This window comes from Trypanosoma cruzi, genomic scaffold, assembly GCF_000209065.1.
Source record: "Trypanosoma cruzi strain CL Brener 1047053516447 genomic scaffold, whole genome shotgun sequence".
NCBI lineage: Eukaryota > Euglenozoa > Kinetoplastea > Trypanosomatida > Trypanosomatidae > Trypanosoma > Trypanosoma cruzi.
The window spans coordinates 187,344-203,372 of record NW_001849512.1 but is presented as its reverse complement, the minus strand read 5'-3'; the positions used below and the strand labels follow the sequence as shown (position 1 = coordinate 203,372).

The 16,029-nt window shown below is 52.9% G+C and overlaps 4 protein-coding genes and 2 pseudogenes across 4 annotated transcripts, besides 13 other annotated features; all 6 read right to left on the bottom strand.

The window, feature by feature from the left end:
- Positions 1 to 1,543: a sequence feature (areas not merged during assembly with more than two copies in the genome that could not be assigned to a particular haplotype).
- On the bottom strand, positions 317 to 1,420 carry Tc00.1047053509753.310 (mucin-associated surface protein (MASP), putative; the record flags this gene model as incomplete). Its single annotated transcript, XM_814044.1, has 1 exon — positions 317 to 1,420. One exon carries the CDS (start codon positions 1,418 to 1,420, stop codon positions 317 to 319), a length of 1,104 nt encoding a protein of 367 aa, XP_819137.1.
- Positions 1,544 to 2,503: a sequence feature (haploid, Esmeraldo-like haplotype).
- On the bottom strand, positions 1,883 to 2,506 carry Tc00.1047053509753.300 (mucin TcMUCII, putative; the record flags this gene model as incomplete). The annotated part of the gene is made up of 1 exon (XM_814043.1): positions 1,883 to 2,506. The coding sequence occupies one exon, from the start codon at positions 2,504 to 2,506 to the stop codon at positions 1,883 to 1,885; it is 624 nt and encodes a 207-aa protein (XP_819136.1).
- Positions 2,504 to 10,307: a sequence feature (areas not merged during assembly with more than two copies in the genome that could not be assigned to a particular haplotype).
- Positions 3,517 to 3,774: a mobile genetic element.
- Positions 3,619 to 3,642: a sequence feature (AT_rich).
- Tc00.1047053509753.290 lies at positions 3,786 to 5,717 on the bottom strand (annotated as a pseudogene).
- Tc00.1047053509753.270 lies at positions 6,945 to 9,665 on the bottom strand (annotated as a pseudogene).
- Positions 10,308 to 10,338: a sequence feature (areas merged during assembly that could not be assigned to a particular haplotype. This can correspond to areas where the two haplotypes were merged or to regions with more than two copies in the genome that were merged during assembly.).
- Positions 10,339 to 10,396: a sequence feature (areas merged during assembly that could not be assigned to a particular haplotype. This can correspond to areas where the two haplotypes were merged or to regions with more than two copies in the genome that were merged during assembly.).
- Positions 10,397 to 11,405: a sequence feature (areas merged during assembly that could not be assigned to a particular haplotype. This can correspond to areas where the two haplotypes were merged or to regions with more than two copies in the genome that were merged during assembly.).
- Positions 10,946 to 11,965, bottom strand: Tc00.1047053509753.250 (mucin-associated surface protein (MASP), putative; the record flags this gene model as incomplete). Its single annotated transcript, XM_814042.1, has 1 exon — positions 10,946 to 11,965. One exon carries the CDS (start codon positions 11,963 to 11,965, stop codon positions 10,946 to 10,948), a length of 1,020 nt encoding a protein of 339 aa, XP_819135.1.
- Positions 11,406 to 12,582: a sequence feature (areas merged during assembly that could not be assigned to a particular haplotype. This can correspond to areas where the two haplotypes were merged or to regions with more than two copies in the genome that were merged during assembly.).
- On the bottom strand, positions 12,424 to 13,074 carry Tc00.1047053509753.240 (mucin TcMUCII, putative; the record flags this gene model as incomplete). Its single annotated transcript, XM_814041.1, has 1 exon — positions 12,424 to 13,074. One exon carries the CDS (start codon positions 13,072 to 13,074, stop codon positions 12,424 to 12,426), a length of 651 nt encoding a protein of 216 aa, XP_819134.1.
- Positions 12,583 to 12,899: a sequence feature (areas not merged during assembly with more than two copies in the genome that could not be assigned to a particular haplotype).
- Positions 12,900 to 13,003: a sequence feature (heterozygous, non-Esmeraldo-like haplotype).
- Positions 13,004 to 13,861: a sequence feature (areas merged during assembly that could not be assigned to a particular haplotype. This can correspond to areas where the two haplotypes were merged or to regions with more than two copies in the genome that were merged during assembly.).
- Positions 13,862 to 16,029: part of a sequence feature (areas not merged during assembly with more than two copies in the genome that could not be assigned to a particular haplotype) that runs on past the window's edge.

The window sequence follows — 16,029 nt, the reverse complement described above, 5'->3', positions numbered from 1 at the left end:
TCTCATTACTCCCGTAAAGCAAAACACACACACAGAGGGAGAGAGAGAGAGGTCGCCCACTCAATGCAATAAAAACAAAACAGAAACAGTTACGGTGCTCCGCCCATGCAGCCAGGCAGGACGGCAGCGGTGCGTGTCGTGCAAAAGAGAGCACCAACGGGCCTGCATGGGTGTGCATGCATATATACAATGGGCACATTATTGTGTGTGCCTCGTGGGGTGAGGTGAGGGCGAGAGTCCATGCAAGGGGACACACACAGAGAGAGAGAAGGAAGAGTGTGTGTGCGGGCGGTGCATGGCTCTCTCACACTCACTCTCACGCGGCCACCACCGCAGCAGCAGCCGCACACGCGACAACAAGAAGAAGAAGAAGCAAAAGAGGGGAGGTGGTGTGGGAGACAGCGGTGCTGTCGTCACTGTCGCCTGTACGTGCTGTGTCATTTGTTATAGCTGTGGCTTCTACCGGTGTTTCCTTCCTGTTGCCATGTTTATTGTCACCTCTTTTTGCACCTTCTGTTACTGCACTGTTAGCTGTAGGGTTATTCTTCGGCAATCCTATTTCAGTGCCCCTTTCTGCGTCCATATTAGAGGCATTATCAACAGCTAAGTGTCGTGGTTGTGTTGATTCAGAATCACCGTCCGATTCACCATTCTGTTCTTTTAGTGCGACGGAAACATTTTCCTTTTTTTGTGAATCATTGTTTGGCTCCACGCCGTCATTGACTCCTTGAGACGTTTGCTCTGGCACGTCATCTTCACTGCTTAGCTTTTCTTTTTCTGGTTCTGCTCTGGGGTTTTCCACTGTTTTTTCATTTGTTTTCATTGTCGCTGCTGGTGCACCTTGCAGTGAAGCTGGTGGTGCTGCTCCATTTCCCTGTGTTGATGCTGGCGGCAATAAAGATCCTGGCGGTGATGGTTCGCCAGTTCCTTTTCGTTCCCCTCCTGATGGCGTTGTTGCTGATGAGTGACCTCCCACTTTCGCCGAACCATTGCCTGCCTGTCTTGCTTGTCCTTCGCCACCTTGTCCATCCAGCGGCGCTTCCCGTTCTTCAAGTAATTCTCCACTTTCTTCTCCTGCACTTCCCCCTATTTGTTCTTTCTCTGCTTCTCCTTTGTCGTCCATTGATTTGTCGGCCGTTGGTGTCTCTATTTTCGGATCCTTCCTCTGATTACCAGCCGCTTCTTTTTTTGAATTCAACGCTTCACCCACGTTTTGGAGCCCTTGACTGACTTGGTCTGAAGATTCCTGTTTTCCGTTATTTCTGCCTGCGAGTTCAGACGGTGGCCCCTTTGCTGAACCCTGGCTTACATCGGTATTTTCAGAATCATCGGCCATTGACACTTCCACCGCACATACACCGCACCACAGCACGCAGAGGGCACACACCAGCAGCACACGGCCAGTCATCATCATCGCCATCACTCCTGTCACTTGCGTGTAGCCTTCAGCACAAACCAACTCCCCGTCAACGCAGGGCAAAAGCAAAGACGAGAGACAATTCACACAACCAAGCACCGTCACAAATGGCAGCAGCTGAGCATCAGCAGCGCACACCACGAGATAAATGAAATCAGTACAATTGCAGAACCTTCAAACAGCCCTGCAAACCAGAAGTCTAAAAGCAAGCAATAAAAAACAGTAATTAAAAAAAGAAAAGAAAACTACACTCAGGGTTCTGCTGCGCATCCATATGAGTGCGTCCGCGATGCGTTCAGCGTGACGGATACAGTGAGCCACAACGCGGAGCACACAGCACGGCAAAGAAAGCAAATGAGGCAAAAACGATCATTATAATTACTCTTACTTTATACATCGGACCATAGTAGACGCACACATGTCCCCGTGGCTGAGTGCTGGCACGCACAGCCCACACACACCTCTTCAGCCCACAGTGGTGTACGCCAGCGCGGATGCGGCGAGCAGTAGCGGGGCACACACCCACGCAGAGCTGCCGAGGCTGCCGTCGACTTCGCGAAGACGTGACGGTGCGCGGGTGGTCGTCGTAGTTGGCGCCTCTGTAGTCGTAGTGGTTGGTGCCTCTGGCGCAGTGGTGGTCGTCGTGGTCGTTGTAGTTGGTGCCTGTGTTGTAGAGGTGGTTGTCTGGGCAGAAGCTTCGGCTTTCTGACCTGCTTTGTGTGGGGATGGGTGCGTGAGACTTTGTGTCTCTGCCGTACCGTCTGTCTTTGCCGTTTTTTTCGTTTCAACTGATTGCATCACCGTACTCTTCGAACTTTTTTCCCCTCTGACAGGTGTTTCCGGTTCCTTAACGGGCCCTGAGCTTGAGGACCCTGAATGACCGGTATCCCCACGTGTTGACTCTGATACAGGGGGCTTTGGACCACCGGTCGTCGTTGTGGTTGATGGCTCTGGTGGAGGGGGTGGGGTCCTGGAGTCGTTTCCATCAGCCTGAGCTTGATTCTGCTGAGTCTCTGACGCGCATAAGGAAGGGTAGCAGCACAGGGCGAGCACCAACAGGGCGCACAGCAGACGGCACATCGTCATCATCGTGAGTGTGGTCGTTCAGTGGTGTGGAGCTGATCTGCACAGTGAGGGACATGGAGAGCAACAGGGGAGACGAGAGGTGCGGCAGACACACACAGAGGACACACCACATGAGGAGAGGGCAGCAGCCAGGCATGCACCGTACGCCGCACACCACGCACGACACACACTCCAATCCACGGCAGCAGGCACACACACACAGCCCTGCCGCAACACCAACACACAGATGGAGGAGGGAGAAGCAAACAGGAGCGGCACAAAAGGCTCCATCGCATGCACATACGGCGAGAGCGGTCCGTCGTGTCGGCACCCCTCACGGAGGGTACGCACACACACAGGAAAAGGTGCAGCGCACACAGCAACACAAAAGCAAAGTAGCAATAAAAAAGAAGGAGTTCCCCGCACACCACGTGGATTGTTGGTTCACGGGAAGTGCAGCCAACATTCATCACAAAAACAGATCGGTTGCCATTGGCCCTCGTTCATATTCAGTGCACACGACTTCACGCAGGCCTGGGAACCACCGCAGCAGAAGACGCACACTCAAAAATATAGGCACAACTAATGGAATGAAACAGGCAACCATTTATTTGTGTTTCTGTTTGAATGATGGCAGATGTCCGCATGCGTTTTTTTCTCGTGTTTTGCAGAGGGCAAACCCTCATGCCTGGATCGTGTGCTGAGGATTACTGCAGGGTGCACAATTATGTTTTTTCCCTCCTGTGAATGTTTCTTGTGTTGGTGCAGCCAATAATTCGGTTTGTGTTGTTCCTGCCTTTCGCCGGTAAAGTGTTGCAATAAAGAATAATCTTCCGGGCCGCTGGCCAAATCCCCAGTTTCTCAACCATAAAGACCAAACAAGGTAGGAATGAGAAAAGGGATCAACGGAATAAGAGTGGATTCACCCCACCCTCAAGGCTCAACACCAGGCAAGTGTATGCTTATATATACGTATACATTCTTTAGCCACAATCGTGGCCCGCTCACTCTATTCGGATAGGATGCATATATTTATTTATTTATTTGCTGCTTACGAGGTGGCAGGCCTTTGGGGTGCTGCAGCCACAAGACCCCGCCGCGTGGTGGGAAATCAAAAAAGGGGTTGGGTGAGACGGTAAAATTAAAAAATAAAAATAAATCCGGCCGCTATCGGTTCCCTGATGCCCTTAAATTCGTGGCCCTCACAAAAATCATGCGGTAGAAAAGTGTCGTAAAGAAGTGTATGTTCGTTTCATCGGGGTACATATATACCATTCATTAATTTAGCCGGCCTCCTAAAAGGGCTCATGCACACCCACAAGACTCCCAGCAAGAAAAGGAAAACACAGCGTGGCTGGCACGACTCAAAGTAATGCTTCTAAAACAAAGTGTGGATGACTCCGCCGACGCCACACCCGCAACACATGCCATCAACTCCTCCACGGCAGGAACAAAGTTGCAAGAAGACACAAAATAAAAACACCACGGCAGCACTGCATCCCTCACAACGTCGTCAACCGGCCTGAGGCCTGTCGTCTCGGATCCACCTAGCGTACACCGTTCCTCCGGCATTTTTGTTGAAAAGCGGTCATCCACAAGCCGCGATCCGTCGGTCACACGAAGAGTGCAGGCAACAGGCATGTCTGTTGCACCCTCCATCGCCCGCACAAAGCGTCGAATTGTCGTTGGCAGGAGTGATGCTGTTTCTGCTCCACGCGTCTCCATCTCCCTGGAAAAAGAGACACGCCGACTGCTGCCACCAATTCTTCCCCCGTCGCCTCTCTCCTCCTCCACCAGCCCATAATACTCCGCAGAGTTGCTCACAGCAGTGTTCCCACTATCCTGATCGTGAAACGACTTGAAATTGTTCTCCCTGAGACCCAAAGCGACCAAACCAAAAGCGAGCCGGACATCCAACGGCTGCACTGGCCCAACCCCACAAAATTGCAACAAGTACACAATGAAGGGATCGCGATGGCGACACCGCAGAAAAATAGGGTCCACTGCGGAGATTAGTTTGTGCTGCACACAGTTGCGGTGCCCTGGAGTTCTTGCATCGCCAAAAACAAAAACAATAATCCTGCAGTGTGCGGAGATGACGTTTCACGAGCGCATTATTGGCGGAGCCAAACAACTGCGCCGTCAGCAGATGGCAGCGAGCGGCGGGGGAAAATGAAGGTGATGGGACTGTTGGGGAGGGTCGATGCGCAGTGTCCCCCACAAATACGAGGCGGGTGAAGTGAAACACACTCGCCTGAACGTCACCGGCCACCAAAATGCATTGCTCCCCGCTGTTAATATTGATGAGCTCGAGCCTGGAGCAACTACTCGTAATGCGTGAAAGTGTCTTCCTGCACTGACGCTGCGATTCACATTAGACGGGCAACTTCAGCACAGTCGATACCCGGCAGTAAAATGCAGCTGGCATTGGCGCTGTGGATTCCCTATCCCCCGGCAACGAAGAGCGGAGAAGACAACTGGTCTCCCCAGCTGCGTGGCATCCATCCATTCACTCTGTGCGTTCGGAGTGCCCCGCAGCTGCCTTGAGAGATGTAGCGGACAGACCTCCCTTAGTTTCGCCCCGATCCGTCAACGAAGACTTTCACGGTGGTGTCGACACACACCGAAGTCTCCCTCGTGCCCGCCAAACAAAAGACACACCCGTTGAGCATCGTCACGTGCATCGACGGCCACGCAAATAAATATCCACCGCAACGCAAAGTGTTTCTTATTGGGCACCAAAAGAAAACTGAAGAAGGCGGCCCGGACAACACACAACAAATCACACGCCAGGCAACGCTGAAATACATGCGAAAGGGCCAACGCGGGATGAGCAGCACAACCACTCGAGAGCTGCTGCGTGAACTCCACGGTAAACGAATCAGCCTCAACGCATGGGGCACTAATGACGGCGGGTGACGGCGCGAAGGCCAACGGTTCCGCAAGGCCGGGAATTGTGAGGACGGCGTTCAAACCCTCCCGGGATTCGTGTACAAAGACACGCAAATAATCCGCCCCCCGGTGCAAATCGTCATCATCCTCATCGTTATTTTTGCCGTCATTTGTATTGTCACACTCAGAGTCGGTGAAGGAAGATGCTGCCATGATGATTGTGACATCACACTGAATGAAAGAACACAATGCCTCGAAGGGTGCCGAGTGCAGGCATCCAGTCGGGCAGCGACACGCCGCGCTTCTGAAGAAGCCAATAAAAGAACTTAGAAAATGCCTTCATCCGTCATCGTAATCTCGTCCAGCGGGTGCGGCCTCTTCTGCTCGTTCGGCACCTCGTCCCTCTCCAAGACACCAGCTGCCGCTGCCGTAGACCACTCTGCTGCCGCAATCACTCCCACAGAGAGACAAGGAAGAGTGTGTGGATGCGTGCCGAGAGCACAGCAACTGCCATTGCCGGAGGAATCCAACGTGGCACCGTCCGTCACGCGTCAGCACACACCGAGCAACGCACGCACACGGCAAAACAAAAACAGGGGGCAGAGAAGAATGACCCCAAGAGCAGGCAGCACCTTCACGCATGGCGAGCATCGTGCAGCCGCGTCAGCCGCCACCCAGCGGAATGAAAAGAAGGCGTCCCACACGCACCCATCCGATGTCACCGTGATTCCAACGGCAGGCACACACGCAGTGGCCTCGCCATCTCGGCACGGGATGCAAGCCAACGTCCCGCCGTCGCCAAGAGAATTCCTGCAGAGCACTGTGCAATCACTTATCTCTGTGTGTGATGGAGGAGCAGAGAAGAAGAGGAGCACAGGTAGGCACAGCTGGATGGCAGCTGGACGGCAGCGATACATGCGGCACGGCCCAACCTCAACAATCACGCACGGTGGCAGCACACCCATCTAATAAAAAAAAGAAGCCAAAAGAAAAACACGGCGGCAGGGTGTGGCTGTGTGTGTGGCGCTGCGGGTGTCTGCCCGCCCTGGCCGCAAAAAAAAAAAAAAAAACAAGAGGGAAAGAAATGTGTGCGCCGCCCCACAGGCCCTCGTCGCACGCCCACACGTCACGGCTCCCTCAGCGCGCCGTTCGTCGCGGCCCCGCCTCATGCGTGCAGCAGGCGAGGCGCACAGGGCCGTCGTCATGAGCGTGTCGGTGGGTGTGCGAGTGGAGCAGTTGGGCGGAAACACACGGCACCCCTCGCAGGAAGAGTGCAGCAACAAACAATTAAAGAGGGAAGAGTAGAAAAGAAAAACGTCCATAGTGATTGCCCCCAAAAGCAAAAAAACTGTTGTAGGTATGAGGAATTTAAAAGAGCAACAACAACAGAAAACAGAAAAAAATTTTTTTTTTAAAGGACACACACGCGCAACACGCAAAAAAAAATTATGAATTACAAACAGAAAGCAAAAACAAGGAAGATTATCTTAAGGAAAAAGTTAGTTCCTATGGGAATAGTATTTCTGTGCTCGGAAGGTCGCAGGTGTACCACGCGGCATCCAATCACTCCTCACAGAGCCGCAAGGCCCCACAGTCCCAACAGAAGCAGAAGCAGCGATGGCAGCAGTCCGCTCCCACGCATGGTGCCGGCATCACTGTTATTTCCTTGCGACACATTTCCGAGGCTGCTGTTGAGTGCCGTGGCATTCACTTCCCTGATCTGTGTACTAACCTCCTCCTCCTGCCCATTCGTTCCTCCTTCTCTTGTCTCCACCGTTGGGTTGCCATCAGAAAAAGAACCGCCACCCACATTTTTATGTCCATCAGAAGATGATCCTGACGCCACCTGCACTACGGGCTCCTCTCCTGCTGCAGGAGTAGTTATAGTGGACACTGCTGTTGTGGATGCACCGCCACTGCCCGCATTACTGCTCCCCATCGACTGTCTCTGTTCCGTCGGATGTGTTCCGTCGGGAGTTGACGAAGTTCCGGTTTGCTGAGCAGCTGCGGTAACCGGAGAGGCGTTAGGATTAAAGGAATCAGAAGAAACTGGTGAAGGCTCCGACGACTTATCCTTCAACTGTTGAATGGTGACTTTATTCGGATTGAAGGCGGCGATCTCATTGTCACTCAACGGGCGGTTGTACAGCAGGACGTTAGTCACCGTCACAGACACATCTTCTCGGCTTTCTTTGTCCTCTGCGTTTTCTCCATCCCCTCCAATGTAGAAGTGTGAGATCCCTTTCGATTCTGCATTTTCCAAGTTACGATGCACCCACACACACACGCTGACCATCGACGTACGCGGTGCTCTGGTTGCCGTTCCGTTGCAAAATTACCACGTGGCGTTTTGTCCCCGGTTCCCCGGTGCTGCTGAGTTCCCCAGAATTAGTTGTTCCGTCACCGCACAGTAACATCCACTTCCTTTCTTTCTCGTACGACAACCCAAAAAATTTCCCTTGTTCACCCTTCATCTTCACACCCATCAAAGGAATAGTGTTATCTCCCTCCTCCGGCACCTTGTCGATGGACACCGTCGCCACAAGAGTGAAGTTGTAGTTCGCAAAGTGGTACAGCTGATTCTCCCCCTGCTCGCCAACGGGCCACTCCGCCCACGCACCACGCCCTGTGAACTTCACGCCGCCGCCATGCAATATTGCCCCTGCTGCACCGTCCTTTACTGTGGCGTTCACCCCAAGGTACTCGTCCCTCCATGTCTTATCAGAGAAGCTGCCGGACAAAAAGCCAACCAGCCCAGCTGTCGGCATGGCAGCGCTGCAGGCAGTGTCAGCTAAGGGAGCCTTCTGAGCAAGTGAATTGATGCACAGCTGGGAGACACGGCTGTCTACATCCTTCCAGGTCGCCAGCACCTCCTTCACCCGCTTCAACTGCTCAGTCAGACGCACAGAGACCATACCGAGTGACTTCTCACCGCCCTTCTTCTCGTACAGTGCAATCAACTCTTCCTTCTTATCTTCACTTTCAGCACTTTTGTACAACAGGGAGCTGGCGGCAACCTCATCGTCTCCTTCCACAGATACCGGCCCAATATCAACAATGTGCGTATTGTCCGTCAGCCAAAGATGGAGTCTGCCCTTTACATTTACTTCTTTATCAGCCTTATTAGCATACACCGGCAGAGTAACGAGCATCACGTCCCTGTCCTCAATCTTCGCTGTGATGAACCCGCTTCCAACGACCTTCTTACTTCCGCCCTTTTTGTTGCCCCACACGCGCGAGAGTGTACCGAGTGCCTCCGTCCACGAATCCCCCTTGTCAGCGGACTCGTACACCCTGCGGCGGCCATCATCACACGCAGTCATCATGATGAGTTTTTTGTCCTTCCACTCCACGACGGAGGGATCACTGCAGCCATCGGCAGACATCCAATTCGACAGCGTCCATGTATTATTATTCTTCGACTATAAAATCAGCGAAAAGGTCTTTCCATTCTTCTCCTTCGTGTCTCCATTGGGAACACAAGCGTACCGTCATTCATCTTAACCCCCAATCCACCGCTGCCAATTAGACGCATCAAAGATTCGTGTTGTTGGCTTAAAAAAGTGCACGGGATAGCGTGAGTATCGTTCCAGTGTATGTTTTTGCCTCCTTCAGTACCACTGACGTGCCCTTTCACCAGCAAAAGTCCCCATGGAGCCGCGTCAGCCCCACCCTGACATCCGGCAGCATCTTCACGGCTATATTTCCCAACAAGCATGTAAATATCACTTCCCTGCACGACTGTTGTTGGTCGGCTCACATTTACCCTCCTCACTCCTTGGGAGACTACCTGATCCGCTTCTTGTGAGGCACAATTCTCTTCTTCGGAAAAACATTCCTCCAGCACTTGTGTCGTTACTGCAGTTGTGTCCAACTCTTTTGGGTTTTTTTGATCAGCCAATACCAGGAACTCCGAGGCAATCCCAGTAAAAACGTTCTTGCCGGCTTCCGTGCACTGCGCCTCGGCAACGGCAAACACGACACCATTCATCTCAACAAGACTGGGAACACGGAGCAAACCCACTTTTTCTCCTCCTTTCACGTCTCTCCAAACATAACGTTCCTCCTTTGAAGATCCCGAAGCTGACGGCACGTCCCGACTGGATGCAGCCCCACCAGTGCCGCAGCACATCATCACGACGAGGAGCAGCACTGCAGAAGTAAACAGACGCCGGGACATGTTGGGCCTCTGCGGCTCGCTCTCTCCTCCTTCCCTCCTCCTTCCGCGGGATCCGGTCACGCGGCGACGGTTGTGTGTGCAGGGTGCCTTCACAGCAGCACGTGAGAGCATACAAATATGTGTGTGTGGGCGGTGTGTGTGCTGTTGGTCCTTTCAGTGCCTTCGAATTTCACAGTAGCGATTAGCGCTTGTTTGCTTTCCTAGCCTGAGTGTGTGAGAAAGAAATAAAGGAAAAAGAAAAATAAAAAGAGGTACAACAATGAACACCGTCACCCATGCACAGTGAGTGGCATCATCATCCGCACCGCAGTCATTCCCAACAACAACAACTCACGCACACAGAAACACGGAACAGGAGATGGATGAACAGTGCACCGGGAACACACAGGGACTGCCGCCACCAGCAGCAGGGGTCACGCCTGGCACGTCGTTATTCGTCACGCGTCAGCACACACTGAACAACGCCCTTACAAAAAGAAAAACCAGCAGGATAAAAAAAACACAGCCGCCCTTCGCAGCACCGACGTGCTGCCGCCAGCCCTTTTACAGCTGTCTCCTCCAGAGCACTCGCACGTCACCCGCACAACCGGAGAATACCTCATCAACAGATCCACAGTGGGAAAGAAACGTCCGCAGTTACAGCTGCAAAGCGGGAATCAATCCGCACTCATCCCAGGCACCCCCACTGCCACATCACTCACTGGCTGCGCGCCGCAAACATAACAACAGCAACATGTCAACGAAGCAAATCGCATACTCCCGTACTCCCTTCTCGCAAGGAACAACCGCCGCAGCCACAATCCTGTGCGTGTGTGCATTCTCAGCGTTTTAAACACGGCATTTGTGTGTGCATCTGCTTGTGTGTTTGGCATCGCCTATACTTGCAGAGCAGCTGTGCGCCACAAGAGAGTCTGAAGAAAGCAACGGCAGAGAGAGGCAGATAGCACACACGCAAATTACTCATATCATCACACACACACACACACGCAGCCGCGGAATGGGTGCACTCAACCACAAAATCAAAAAGGAAAACAAAACAAAAAGCCGAAGCGTGGGACGACCAGCGCACACACATTCTCATTACTCCCGTAAAGCAAAACACACACACAGAGGGAGAGAGAGAGAGGTCGCCCACTCAATGCAATAAAAACAAAACAGAAACAGTTACGGTGCTCCGCCCATGCAGCCAGGCAGGACGGCAGCGGTGCGTGTCGTGCAAAAGAGAGCACCAACGGGCCTGCATGGGTGTGCATGCATATATACAATGGGCACATTATTGTGTGTGCCTCGTGGGGTGAGGTGAGGGCGAGAGTCCATGCAAGGGGACACACACACAGAGAGAGAAGGAAGAGTGTGTGTGCGGGCGGTGCGTGGCTTTCTCACACTCACTCTCACGCGGCCACCACCGCAGCCGCACACGCGACAACAAGAAGAAGAAGAAGCAAAAAAGGGGAGGTGGTGTGGGAGACCGCGGTGCTGCCGTCACTGTCGCCAATAGTCGCAGTATCATTTGTTATAGCTGCGGCTTCGGCATTTGCTGTTTTATTTGTATTTTCTTCTTTATTTTCATCTTGTTGTTCTTCTTTCTTCGCTTCACCATCAGCTGCTTGATCATTTTTTGGAATGCCTTCTTCATGGCTTTTGTCAGCGTCATTTGTAATGGCACTTTTGGAAGCTGAGGGTGATGTTGGAGTTGATTCGGCGTTAACTTCTGTTGGTCCGTCTGTTTTCGTGACTGTGGTGGGGATGGTTCCTTCTTTTCGTGAGGCACTTCTTGACTCCATGTCGTGTTGAGATGCTTCTACATGTTGCACTGAAGGGTCATCTGCAAAGGAGGGGTTTTCATCTTTTGCTTGTGTCGTTGCTTCTGCCGCTGCTGCAGGTGCTTTTCTTGTTGGTAATTTGAGTCCTTCTTCCTGGGCGGATCCGTCATCAGAGCTGGACTGTCCTTTCGCCGGTGTTGTATTTAAAGTTCCTCCTGGGTTTCCATTCAGTGTCGTTGCTAATGGTTCTGATGGTGGTGGTACTCCTTCTTGCGGGAATGTTAATTGGGATTTTTCTTCGCTTTCAATTGAACTTTTGAGTTCCTCAATTTCTTCTTCTTCTTCTTCCCCTCTCACTGTGCTTGCTGGTGATACCATGATCACACCATTATCCTGGCTGATGCCATTTCCTGTTTGTGCACTCAAAAACTTATTACCGTTTTCGGAGCCTTCCTTGACTGAATCCTGCGTTACATGTTGTTCAGCACCAACAATACCAGCAACAAGCTGAGAACTGTCTAATTTTTCATCTTTTCTCATTTCGGTACCTTTATCGACATTGGCCTCCGCCATCACCATTGCAGCACCGCACCACAGCACGCAGAGGGCACACACCAGCAGCACACGGCCAGCCATCATCATCGCCATCACTCCCGTCACTTGCGTGCAGCCTTCAGCACAAACCAACAACATGTCAACGCAGAGTGAAAGGAAAAAGGAGAGTGCCAAGTCACACAGCCAAGCACCGTCCACCGCACAGTAACAAATTTCAACACATCAGCAGCGGTGCACACACCACGAGACAGTTGGAGTCAGTACGATTGCAGAACTCGCACACCGCACTGCAAACCAGAATTTTAAAAAGCAATAATAAACAAGAATTAAAAAAAACATGAGCCCAAGTGCGCATGCATATGAGTGTGCCCGCGATGCGTTCAGCGTGACGGATACAGGAAGCCACAACGCGGAGCACACACCACGGCAGCGGAAGCAAACAAAGCAAAACACAAACATCATAATTACTCTTACTTTATACATCGGACCACAGTAGACGCGCACATGTCCCCGTGGCTGAGTGCTGGAACGCACAGCCCGCACACACCTCTTCAGCCCACAGCGGTGTACGCCAGCGCGCATACGGCAAGCACCAGCGGGGCACACACCCATGCAGAGCTGCTGAGGCTGCCGTCGATTTCGCGAAGACGTGACGGTGTGTGGGTGGTCGTAGTGCTTGGTGCCTCTGGCGCAGTGGTGGTGGTCGTGGTAGTAGTTGGTGATTTTGTTGTATTGGTTGTGGTGGTCGTCTCGGAGATATCCTCAGGCGTCACGATCTTTTTAGAATTATCTTTATCCTCCGGATCAGTCCCAGTCCTCTTGCTAGGCTCAGTGGGTGGTGCAGGGGAAAATGAACTGGCGGTGTTTCCCTGCACCGTACCGGACTCCTGGTTCAGTGACCCTGACTCATCTGCACTTCGAAGTGCTACCTCTGCCGCAGCGGACGAAGAAATGGTGTCCTTTCCCCTCGCATCAACTTCATTCTCCGGATCTAGACTAGTGTTTGCCTTTGGAGAGGGCAATGGACTGGTGTCGGCAGGATTTTGCGTCTTAGGGTTAGTTTCAGATGTAGCGGACGGCAGACTGGCGCCGTTCCCCTCAATTTGAGGTTCATTCAGGGTCACGTCTGCGGCGCACACGGACGGGCAGCAGCACAGGACGAGCACCAACAGGGCGCACAGCAGACGGCACTTCATCATCATCGTGAGTGTGGTCGTTCAGTGGTGTGGAGCTGATCTGCACAGTGAGGGACATGGAGAGCAACAGGGGAGACGAGAGGTGCGGCAGACACACACAGAGGACACACCACATGAGGAGAGGGCAGCAGCCAGGCATGCACCGTACGCCGCACACCACGCACGACACACACTCCAATCCACGGCAACACACACACACACAGCCCTGCCGCAGCACTAACACACAAATGGAAGAGGGAGAAGCAAAAAGGAGCGGCACACAGGGCTCCACCGCATGCACACACGGCGAGAGCGGTCCGTCGTGTCGGCACCCTCACGGAGGGTACGCACACACACAAGAGGAGGCGCAGCGCACACAGCAACACAAAAGCAAAGTAACAATAAAAAAGGGGGAGATCCCCACGCACCACGTGGATTGTTGGTCCACGGGAAGTGCAGCCAACATTCATCACAAAAACGGTTCAGTTGTGTTTGACCTTCGTTCATATTCAGTGCACACCACTTCATGCAGGCCCGGCCACTACCGCAGCAGCCGCATGCTAAAATGTAACCGTAAGGAATGGAATGAGGCAAGCAACCGTTTATTTGTGTTTCTGTTTGGATGTTGGCAGATGTCTGCATGCGTTTCTTTTTTGTTTTGTTTTTTTGCAGAGGGCAAACCCTCATGCCTGGATCGTGTGCTGAGGATTACTGCAGGATGCACATTTTTTTTTTTTCCCTCCTGTGAATGTTTCTTGTGTTGATGCAGCCAAGAATTCGGTTTGTGTTGTTCCTGCCTTTCGCTGGTAAAGTGCTGCAATAGATGTTTGTTTTTCCTTTCGTTGCTGTGGCACCCGATTCCTCACCGTTTATTGCGGTGGAAATGAATAATATGTGAGTGGACTCCCACGCACCAGAACGCACCTTCGCTCCTATTTATTGGTGCATGGAAGGGCATGTGTGTTGGGTGGTGTCTCGTCCATATATTTTGTGGGTCTACATTCTCCTGCAGGCTGAGGGCGGGGCGACGCTCCATCGAGGTGCACTTCCCTCGCATGCCGCCCACTGTGATTCATCATGCATCACCCCCTCACATACTCCGTGGTGCCACACCGCTGATATTACTGCAGCCGCTGTGATTCCGCGTACTTCACGCATTTGATTGTGCCACAATACATCCGCTCGTGTGGCCGCCGCATCCAAACAGCGGTGCCCAACACCGTGAGCGGCAGTCCACATCCCTGCATGTCCCAACGCTGTGGTGTTTGACCGTCAGCCAGGCGCCAGACAACAGGAGAGTCTTGTGCTGGCAGCACAACACACGAAGCTGCAGTGAATGGCTTGGGCGGCGACGCATCTATTTGTCGCAATGCAGTGAAAAGGAGTTGGACAAAATAATACCGGCTGCATGCACGACACCACATCCACAGCCAAAGCATGCGACGTGATGTGTGTTTCACTGGTGCTGCGAAATGCCTGCAGACGACGTCACTAGTGGAGGCACACCCATGATCAGCGGACAGACAATAATCGGCATGGGAGGCCACAAAAGGCAGCAACGACGCCAGCAGCAGGAGCAGCTCTCTCTCTCTCTGTGTTGCCTCCGAGAAGCAATTATTCCACCAGAAGCAGCTGACTGTGCCATCGTGACGCTCCATGCACGTCGTGGCTGCGTCAACACATCCTGCTTCCTGCTGCGCCTCGAAAGATGCCTCACTCCGTCCACTAAGTGCATCGGTGTGCGCCGTGCCTGGGCTGTGAGTGAGGACCACAGCGATGTGAGGGTCACCGAGTCGCAGCATGTTTGTTGTGACGTTGTTGCATGGCACCTGCACACACACACACGCAGCGCCTGCATCCCTCCCTTTTGTCTCCGCCCTCTGCCGGAGCGGCCACACACACGGGCAGAGCAAAATGACTTCACCCTCGACGATCCAAAATCAACACCGACATCCCTCGCGACGCAAACGTCTCAGTTGCCAGCACGGGCTTCCTGTCGCTCTGCCATCGACGCTGAAACACGGCACAGTGCACGCACTCATTCTCCTCGTGTGCAGTCAGCCGTTTGCTTCACACATTCTTCGGTGGGCTGACGCCCATAAAAGCACGCCACAAAAGGCCACCGTGATCGCACACGCTCTTGCGATGAGCGTCGGTGTGTGCATGGATCCGCTGCTCACACGTGCTGGCAGGCAGCCTGCAGCCGGTGCCCTCGTGCCAGTCCATCGGCTCCAGCACGGAAAGAGAAAACGGCCCATTCCCGATGCACTTATTCCCACCGGCAGCAACAACACGCTGGTCGCCAGCCATCGTTCCTCAGCACATCCAGGAATGCTGAAAAGTGACGTGGAACTGTCAGCCAGCAATGCCACAATCCCCGCACACGTGTCGGCTCCACCAGAGAAGACACACAAACCACAAACAACACCCTCCACATGTCATCCAAACACCATTCCGACACATCGAGACACGCCAAACAGAAGTATTCGTCACTCCAACGCAACTCCCCACACAATCACATAGTCCATGCACCACGCACGGCAGCAGCTCACACGCCGTCAAACAAATGTTCCTCGGATCAGTGTTATCCACGTGCTGCGGTGGGAAGTAAACAAAAGAGACGGGCAGCCAAACCCCAAAAGAGTGCCGCGACTGGCCGCAAGTCAACGGAGCGCAGCCACTCAAATGAATTCAGTCCTAATGCCATCAACCTCCCACCTTTCCCACAAAAGACCCAACAAACGCAATTCAAACACTCTTCCAAATAAAGCCACAGTGCCTCCTGCTGTCATCCGGGGCCGTTGTTGTCGCCTTCACGGGGACAGGCGCACATCTGTTATTCACAACAACGCTGAACACTTGCAACGGCTTCTTCGGAAACGCAAGTCTCCTACCAAATCAAAAAACGCCAACGCACCATCTGCCCGTAACACAATGTAAAGAACGGGAAAATTCTTCACACAGACACCAAAGTAGATCGTC